The 10,391-nt window shown below is 37.2% G+C and overlaps 1 protein-coding gene across 1 annotated transcript; it reads right to left on the bottom strand.

Annotated features, from left to right (window-relative positions):
• Window positions 1-4,717: 4,717 nt before the first annotated feature.
• On the bottom strand, window positions 4,718-5,506 carry LOC108970700. The gene has a single exon (XM_018936223.1). It carries the CDS (start codon window positions 5,504-5,506, stop codon window positions 4,718-4,720), a length of 789 nt encoding a protein of 262 aa, XP_018791768.1.
• Between the last annotated feature and the right edge of the window lie 4,885 nt (window positions 5,507-10,391).

Here is a 10,391-nt window from a genome sequence, read left to right as displayed (position 1 = left end):
AAAAATGTTCTTAACTTTTTTGGAATGGGTTTAGCTTCCTGTAAAGATAAATTAACTAAAATAGTGATTTTGGCATATTTTACTGTTTTACTATCAAAAGGGTTAAAAATGCAGTACAAGCAAGGCGAAATTAAATAATGGCAGAATGGGTTAAAGGATCTTAAAGGAATTGTTTATTTTGAGAATTTGCTCGACGAAACCACGACTAATCCTGAAGTGTATGGTGATCAGTTTGACAAATTACATGATCCAACAAGAAGCCAGAATTGAACAATAGACAAGATGTAGCATACCAGCAGGATAATGGGAGAAGTGGTCCGAGCCGATGTTAGAACCTCGGAGCGTACGCACATCTAAAACTCTGCAGATGGATCTGGTTGATGGCTTTTTGATCCAGAGACAGCCAGATAGCTTGATGGACTTTCTATGCTAGAATCTGGAACTACAGGTGACCATATTTCGGGCCCCGGTGAATTCGATCTTTGGTCACATCGTCCTTCTCTTCCGTCGGGGCGTGGGCGCAAATCAGCGATGTGTGGAAGAACTATGCTTTGATGCGGATTGTGGCTAGACGTTCATCCAATGGGGCGAATGTCAGTAATCGGCAACGGAGTCTCTCTTCCACCACGAATCCCACACCGAATTTGCGCTCCTTTATATGGCCACTGTAGTAAATACCACAAGGACTTACTCGCCTCAGTCCTTGTCCCGTCCATCGCATTTCTTGGACGGCAGTGATGTCCGCCTTTGCTCTAATGAGGATATCAACCAGCTGGACAACGGCACCTTCCCTGTTAAGGAACCGGACATTCCAGGTGCAAGCCCTTAAATCGTTATTATTAGTGCATTCGCCATGGTCGTCCTCAAGGGTCTCTCATGCGAGGCTGTTTATGCTTTTTCATTGGTAGTGTTTTTTACGTGGCGGGTCTCAAACCCAGCGCGCAACCCTTTGAAAGGGATGTTTCGCCTCTCACTTTAGCTCGCCTCTGGCCACTCCCAAGTGAATGGCAATCAGAGAGTTATCCTCAGTTGCGTGAACCTCCACACATGAGTGTGCTACCGCATCTACCATATTCTCGAGACTTAGCACCATCGGACTAATACTTGTTTCGGTTTCTGAAAAATGTTTTGGATGAGAGACCTTCACCTCAAATCAAAGCTTATCCGAAAAAGATAAAAGGTATTGATTTAAAATGGAAAAAATCTAATATCATAAAATGCTTTCCACAATAAATAAATCGTGCTTAAATTGCACTAAACTAAGGAAATTACTTAGTGAATGACCCATTATGTAATGCAGTACGTAGAAGTTGGTAGGCATGTGCCTTGTAAAAAATGCCTGAGTTTGAAAAGTGCTTACAAATATTGAAAATGAACGAAAATAATTGTTTTGACTTTGTAACTTCGGTTATATACCCGTGAAAAGTAAGCAAAAACAAAAATTGAAATGAAAACAAAACGCGAAGGAGTTAACTCTCTGCAGGCAGTGATGGCCGCCATGCAAAAGCCAAAGCTGGAATTTACGTTGGATTTTGATAGAATAGCTCTGAAATAATTAGTAACTCAGCGAAAACTGTGCAAGTGTGTTTTATAAGCTGTTTGAGCAAATGCAAAACTGACTGACAGTATTCATAAATCTACCAATTTGCGCCTCTTCAAAATTATCCCTTTTTATTTACTTGCGAAGTTGTGCGTCTGACGTAACTCCTGTCGTGTTCGTGTATTACCTGTAGAGAATTGAAGCGTACTCACACATGTTCATGCATACACTGGCACAGTTCTTACACACATTGACAAATTAATGCGATTCATTTAATCCTCGTCGTTGTGTCTTAAGGATGTAATAAATTTGAGAGCCAAAGAGCTGTCAAACTAACTAAGTACAGACATTTAAATGTTCTTAGCAGTTTGTATTTCCTTACACACAGTCACACATATATACATACGTAGACGGCCTTTTATATTTTGGGATTAGAGCACAACGAAATCAATGAACGAAATTTTTTTTATCTTTAAATATTCTGCATTGAGATCTATTTGCACGTTTGCAGCTGTCGAAAAAGTTGACCTCTTAGTTTATTTTTTTGTACGAGAATATAAGGAAGTTATTCGGTGCCAAGTCAGGACAATATGGCGGATGACACACCAAATTGATGTCTTAAATGGTCAAGCTTGCAGTTGCTTCGATTAATGTATGAGAGCTCGCATTGCCGTCGTGAAGAGTGTTCCTTTTCGGTGGTTAGCTTTCCTATTTACTTGAAGTAAATTGGCAAAAAAAATGTTTTCTGCTGAAAATTGAGAAAACTATTGTATTTTCTTTCCATTTTTTGACTGAGATAAATATTTGAGGTAACTGTAAGGAGTACAGTTCGTATGTCAATACCTTTGGGTATGTATGATATTCAAAATGATGAAATTTTACGACAAAGCAGTGAAGGGCCAGATTGCAACACTAGGGTTCCCAAATTCTGAAATATAAAAGGCAACCCACCAATATGAGCACAATATCCGCCTGTTCATTTATAAGCTTTGCATAAAAGGAAATACGACTATTTTATAATTATTTTCTATGACGTAATCTCTGCTTGAAAATAAGCAAATAAATGAAATAAAATGCAAAACCTTCATATTTTAACTGTTTCACTAAATAAAGGTAAGCAGTAAAATTCGAAATAAAATTAATATTTATTACAAACTATGTACGACATACAAAAAAAATAATAATTAGTATTAAACGTTTCTTTCAGGTTTAAATTTTCCAACTAAAACACTTTTAGTTGAATATAAATCAATTTGCTAATGTGACTCATTTAATTTTCTCTTAAACAATTAAATAATTACCTGAAATAATTCATTGAGTAGAGAATAACTGAGTTTGTAATTAATTTTTGTACTTTTCAGAAGTTTCGAAAAGGATCAAATTGTTACAGCTGCAGGCTTTTTGCTCCTTTTTATCATCGCTTTCTTCTAATCACGCATTTGGTTTCCCTTTCCACGCCGGTAGCAAAAAAGAGCTACATTCAGGTGTCTTCTGACGTTGAACAGGTGCTCTCCGATGTCGCATCTCGTTCAAATTGTACTTTTATATAATATATATACAGCGTAGGTACGTATGTATGTAAGTTCACCTTTACGTGGCAGCGCTCACCTTTAGACACATCCACATGGATTTGATTGGTTTTACGTGTGTGCACATAACCTCATACAAGGTGATAACGACGGAAGCACACAAATTCCCAGACGCCACACCGTTTAATCTGTTATAGCCTTAGTTTTGCAAAAGTCAACGCCTGATTACAAAGAGTTTGATCAGAAGCAAAAGTGAAAAAATATCGGTTTCTTTTGAAGTTTAGTATTATATATTTGAAAGTTCATTTCAGCAGCGCTCTTCTGAGACTTCAGTGCACAAATGAGCTGTTAACAAAGGTTCTTGTAAAATTGAAAGTAAATGTGGTCTCTAATTTTCCAATAACCTCAATCCAATATATGTGAGTGTCTAACGTAGAATCGGTAAATTAAAGACTTTTTTGCTCATGGTTAAGTGATTTACATGCGCCCACTTCACATGACTTCAACTTAACCCGTTGTATATGTATTTTCAAACCGCTGCTGTTCACCGAAATCTCAGTCTCATTGTCATTCTAAACTCTACTTCCTACCTATCACAGTGACCTCTTCAAATCGTCGCAGTGAGAATTGCACGCTTAAAGGATGTTGCTTTTCTTCTTCTTGCTTCTTGCTTTCGATTTTCTTCCTGCAAATCAATTTTCAGAGTGACGAATAAAATGTGAATTGCATTTGATGCTCGAGTAACCAATTGGTTTAGATTTTATATATTATATTTATACACACATATGGTAGCTCGCAGGCACATCAGTAAACGGGGCATTTCAGTAAACGGGGATGAAAGTTCTTGTAGTGCCATAGGAAACCTTTTGGCTGCAAGTTAAGCGAAAAGTGCCGAATCTCGCGTTATTTGCCCAAAAGATGATACAAACCAATTGTGGAGACTTCTGAAAAAGTGGGTGAACAGGAATTCTTTATAAAGCGGCGCCAATCTCCTTTTTGGTTTATTTAAAATGCAAATGTAGTTCTCGTTGACTGGTCTTCTTCGCTAACTAACCACACTTAGCCGAACTCCTTTTGAAAAGTACCACCTTTTGGTGACTATGATATTCACGTTGACTGTAATAGCTTTGAGGGAGCTTACCGATTTACTGAACCAAATCGTTGGTTTACTGGAAATATTGATAGTCAAATTGTATTACTAAAATAGAGTTAATCACTACTGAAGCAAACATTGAGAACACACATTCGCTGTTGAAATTGAATAAACCCAATAAACTCAAATGATATTCGTTAATCGATAGCTGCAGCTGAAAGCTCTCCACCTATTGAGAAGTTAAAGACAGAAGATTAGCGTCTTTTGTTAATATTTTATCACTTTACTCACACTTCGTTCGAGCTCCTCATCCATCTGCGGCAGGTTATTATGCAGCTCCAAAAGTACAGAGGCCTTGTGAAATACACCCACGTGCTCGAGTATCGTAATCAAAAAATTCACCATGTCCACAGTGTAGACCAGATATGTGACGCCCATCAATACAGACACCCAGCCATATTGACTTATTGTGAATTCACCGACCCACAACACCGAATAAATGGTGTGGATTAAAGATATATTTAAAATGAACATATTGAGCAGCACACCCACACCTTACCATTTCAATATGTCATTTATGCGTAAGGCCAAGCTCTGCAGCTGTATATGCACCAACGCCACTTCATCCAGCTCGCGGCTCAATGTGAGACAGCGCGCCTTGTATTGCTTTCGGCAACGCTGATGATCTCGTAGACGTGTCACGGACTTCGCAGATTTAATAATATCGGCCAATTGGCGATTTAACACATTTCCGAAAAGTATAATGGTTTGCATGAAAAAATAGTAGTGACTCATATTCAAATAGAGAATATTGGAGATGAGAGAGAACAACACGTTGCTGATAACGAAGGACGCGTTCATGTGATTTTTATACACACCAAGCACTATGATGAGCCTTAAGGCATCGACGACTACACCAGAGAGCATATTTTTTATGATCTTCATTTCGAAGCGTCGTTGCCACTCGAACGGTACTGGAAAGCGTGCGAAGTAAACGCAACGCAAATGGTTAATGTCCCGTATAAACTTCAAGATATCACGACGCCGCTGCCAATTGTAGACGATGACCAGCGCCACAGCCAGTAAACGCAGTGTTTTGACTGCTATAAAGATATAGAGGACCGGGCGGCCCACACGCTCCTTTTGCAGAAATGTACATACAGCTGTGTAGTAAGTCCAAGGCAATGTTGTTAAAGCCAGCACATTCATAACAGCGGTGTAATATGTGATGAAAGGAGTGATGTACGCTTTGTTGTTGTTGAAATCATAACGGAAATGTAATGTGCCCAGCACGAGCGAGTAACAGTAGTGACCATAAAGTAGCCAATAAGTAATGCGGTACATGCCTGACGAGCGCCGTTGGCCGATTGCTCGTTATTTATAAATCATGTCTATCTACTTTTGTTGATGAACTGCGTTGCCTTGATATCTTTGCATGATAATCTTGATTTGACTGCCTTTTAAGAACGATAGTTTGCACTACGGGTCAATGGTACATAAATCGAATATTCAGCTAATATCATTAACCTTTGGCGTTAAAAAGGACTTTATTGGACGATCAGTTCATATGAGGGAAATATGCCATTGAAATTTTCTGAACGAGTTAAAGCTTACTGAATGGCTTTGTTTAAACTTTATACAGATCTGACTCGATTGAAACATAAATTGGATCTATGTCCGATTAGAAATTCATTCGCCACTAAGTGTACAGCAAAATATTACTTCTATATGAAGCATTCTGTGAGGCGACGAATGTATTTATTTATCCTGCCTTCAACTTTACTAGCACTTTACTCATGTAGTATAAATGTTGGAAATAGTTAATTTATTTGATTGAAAAGTTAGTTTTTGTGTCAAAATTGCTTCTAAGGCAGCAGTCTATATAGCTTATGCTAACCCCTCTGTCTATCAGAGAGCCTTCCGTCTATGCTTGTTATATGTTTCTGAAGTCAATATTTAATAGTTGTTGTACCAACTATTACTGTTGTAACATTTGATGCGTTTGGCAACACTTGTGAATCTTTAAAATGCCGTTATAAATTTGATGCGAATGCTGTTGAATGATGTGTACCATCCAGCGTTGAAAAATACTGTAATTCAATTTTTAGCAGCTTTTGATGTCTGCAGCTCGGTTTGATATTAGTAAAAAATGTAAAATGTGAAGCATAATTTTTGTGATGCGATTACAAAATCCCACACATTTTCATATAACCATTACATGTTTTGCATTAAATCATTAGTTTTGTAGAGAAATACATTGTAGAAATTTTTTTTTAGGAGAGACTAACTCCAACTTTTTAAAATTTAAATAGCCAAGGAGAAAATGTGGAACTTTGTCTTTGGTTAATAATTAGTTCTCTGGCTCAAAGTGAATTCGAAGGAATTTTTTGTTGTCAATTAGTTAGAAGCAAGTTTATTTGCGTACTTGTAACAGCATGTGGAACACTTTCGTGTTAAGCTTTCCAAGAAGTTAATTAACTGACTTGAATTCACCATATTTAGTTTGAATAATTTCTCCGTTAGCTTACCGCTGTCGTATGTGTAATTACGAGACACTAACTGTTTACAGTTGCGTGGGTAAACGCTTATTTAGGAACTTATATTTACGGGACTGATGAAAGCAGTCCCAGAAGTGCCAGCATGAAAGCTGTAAAGCGCGAATTGTTGCGTTCGTCTTCATGGTAAAGCTGCTTCTAGGTAGTGAAAGTCAAACATGACTCTCTTGATTAGAGTGCAGTTGAATTTGAAAGCTGATAAGCCAACGTACAAATTTCTGGTAATCAATCAACTGCTTAAGAGTTTAGAGCCGTTCTATTATATTTTGTAGAATTCAACGGTGAGAGTGTGTGTTTCCTGCGGATAAAAGTAATAAAAAGTTGCAGGCACAAACTGCCTCTTAATCGACCGTTTCCATTTTTCACAGCGATTGATAAATAATTGAGAAAAGCATTTTGCGTTCTGTGCTCGTTTTCCGCTTAACGAGTCAATCCACATTGTCTGAACTCAGCGCTGAATCATATTGTATGAAACGCAGCTAAGCAAACGCTTAAGTTTTTAAATTGATTCTTCTTAATTCCTGGAAAACAATGCTGCCTATGGAATTCCACTGAAATATGAGTTACTTTGAAAAGAGAGAGCAGTTAAAGGAAAATGGGGGACGGCATGGCGTATGAGCGATATTCGCTTCAATGACTGATGAGTTGATTATCTTTTCGTCAAAGCAGACCGGAGTTTAGTTCAACTTAAAATCGCGCTAATTTTGACAAGTTTCACTAAAAATTTGAAGAAAAAGCAATCTTTCTGGAACTGACTGTTGGAATAGTAGTACACATCAATGCGCTCGCAGGTATATCAATGACTGCGTCTGTTTTGTTTCCGCGTTCATATTTTATTTCCAACAACAACTGACAAACATTCGGCGTGCGAAATCGCTCAAAGCGCAAACAAGGAATCTTTAATTTCCCAATGGTGGCGAGCATTTTGTTGCCGAGTTCAAGCAATTTGCAACTACAAATACGCCAAAAGCTGTCGAAAGAATATTTTAGTTAAATACATTATAAATATGCTAAAGTAAGGCACCTAATACAATTGCCTAAACAGTGGTGCATTTGTATTTTTTGTCTTTAACTAATAATTTGTAATAATTTTAGTAACAGTTTACTATGCAATACTATGGTATTGATTTAATGAAAAATCAAAGTTTGCTGATTTGCACTTTAATGGCTTCGTAAGTCATTACAATAAAGTTAAATAGATTTGTAGAAGCCAAAAACTATTGAAATGACTTGCTTCGGAAAATTAGCTGCCAGATTGCTCTACACGCAGCGGCAAAATGCGCAAAATTCTGATAAATTAATTAATTGAACTGTTACCCTGATGCTGTAATTCACTTGCTATATAATGCCTGTGTAACCCGAATTTCAGTAGTTATGCAGTACGTTGTCATAGCTCCGCCACTTTACCTGCTTACGTGGCCGTCAGTCATAAGCCAAATATTTAGTGAGATTCCGAAGAAAGCAAGCATTTTTCATTTCAAGGGAAACCTCATCGCAGCTACCCGTACACACACATACCACACACATGCTTAGCGATGCACACAATCTCCGCAAGCAATCAATTAACAACAGCAACTGTGGCATTCGCCGATAGCCGACAGCGCCTGCCTGTCGTTTGTCTAATTTGTAAGACTGCCAGTGTTCGGCATGAGTGATGGCGTACGGATGAGTTGTTAGGAAGCGACGTGTTGCTTAGTTGCGCCGGTAACCCTGTAGATTTGCTTAGTGTGCGCCGGCGGCTTTTGATTAGCGCGAGGTTTCGTAGTAATTTTCGTGTTGTGTTTTATTGGTGGGGCTTCATTTTCCAGCGCGGAGCGGATTTTTCAATGCCGCTACATTTCCAAGCGATTGCGACAGTCGGCTTTAAGTACACTTGCACATAAATATGCTTGGACGGCAGCTGGTGTGTATTTAATGATTTTGCACTCGATCGCTGTCGGCTGCTCCATAAATTAGACACGTTTGGCTGACGGCTGCCAAGTTGATGTGTTTCAAAAATCGAAAGCACCTCTACCATCTGCTCTACTTTTGAAGTCATTATTTGCTATTGAACTCAGCGCTGATTTCGTTAATTGTTATTGACTAGAAACATTGCTGTATTATGCGTTAATCGGATTTACGTAAAAGCTGCAGATTTTCAAGTTCAAGTCAAAAGCGTATGCTCTATATAAAATATATTAATTCCAAATATGGACATACAAAAATAGTGTGTGCTTCAAGTGCCGCCTCATTCCACAACACATCAGCTTTGGTGGCAGTTTCTCATTTTTGTTGCTGTTTGCAAAAGGTTCAGGTATCCGAAAATATGTAAAATGTGTGATGGAAATTCTCTTTGGCGCAAATGTACACTCAGCCGTTATGTGCTCATTTGTTTACGAATTTCCTCCTTAGCATAATTTTGCAAATTTTCCACACAACTATGGCGACCACAAAAGACCAGAGTCCTTATTTATATGAAATGTTTAGCGATTTGCTGAATTCAACTATGCATTTGCGTCCACACTTGCTTAAATTATTAGCTGAGAGAGGCCTAGGGGGAGGCTTATATGTATGTGTATGTGCGTGATAGCTATTTGTTAGGCTTTTCGGAAAAAGGGATTCCGACTGGATGGTGGAAATTTAAAATTTGCTTTTGTTTTCGTTGTTTTCCGCAATATGCAAATTTAAAAAAAGTTTTAACTGAGTTTGTTCTTTATCTTTCTTCTGACACTTATTATAATATTATATTGAGTAGTCGAAAAAGTCTTTTCGTATTTTGTTAATAGATTGTGTCATCCATAGTGTTGGAAAGGTACATATTTGTTTATTTATTTATTATTATAAAAATATTTAGATATACGAAAAGACTTTTCAACTACACAATTTCATAATAATGCCAGTGACAACTCTGTAAAACGAAAGCGTTGGAAAGATCAGTGCTTTAAAGTTTATATACATAAAAATATTTGAAACTATTGGAGAAAAGAATTTTAAAATCCGTTATGTGATCACTAGTTGCCAAAGGAGTCCTAAGCTGCGGTCCAGCTATGTGTATTATCCCTTAGCAATTGTGACTTAAACTTCTTGCATTAGTTTAACGCCTTGCATCATCTTTTTAAGACTTCAAAACGAAGTTACAAGCTTCTTACTGTTTTCTTTCGAGGGCATATGGTCAAAGAGCAAATACATAAATAATATAAAAACTGACAAAAGTGTGAGGAAATCAAATCTGTGAAAAATCGCCAATGTAAAATATTTCCTTGCAGCTATTGGGCAACAAATTGGCAAAGTTTTCTAGCCTTGTTGCTAAAAGGGCTTTATGCAGTTATAAAAAGAGCCACTCTGTGCAGTTTCCATGCTAACTATTTGCTACTCACATTACTCAGCTCAGATGATTTTTTTTCTTTTTTGTTTCTCAACATGAATTGACTTTATTAAGAATTTGTATTTCTGCTTGTATCGAAGAAAAAAAGTTCGATTAAACTTTCCTCCAATAAAATAATTTTCAAAGTTAACAATTTATTTTATTTCAGTTCAATGCGTTTACGTAAAGGATTTTTACGGTTTTTTAGGCATATTTATCTTCTTAGGGGGTATGAAGAAGGGATGAAATTCCTTTCGTTTTACGCACATAAACGTTATAAAAAAATTATTTCAATATCAGTTATTATAAAAATTTTATTTAATATATTTTT

Source organism: Bactrocera latifrons, unplaced genomic scaffold (genome assembly GCF_001853355.1).
Source record: "Bactrocera latifrons isolate USDA-ARS-PBARC rearing strain unplaced genomic scaffold, ASM185335v1 scaffold_31, whole genome shotgun sequence".
NCBI classification, from domain to species: Eukaryota; Metazoa; Arthropoda; class Insecta; order Diptera; family Tephritidae; genus Bactrocera; species Bactrocera latifrons.
This window is presented reverse-complemented; position numbering and strand designations above follow the sequence as displayed.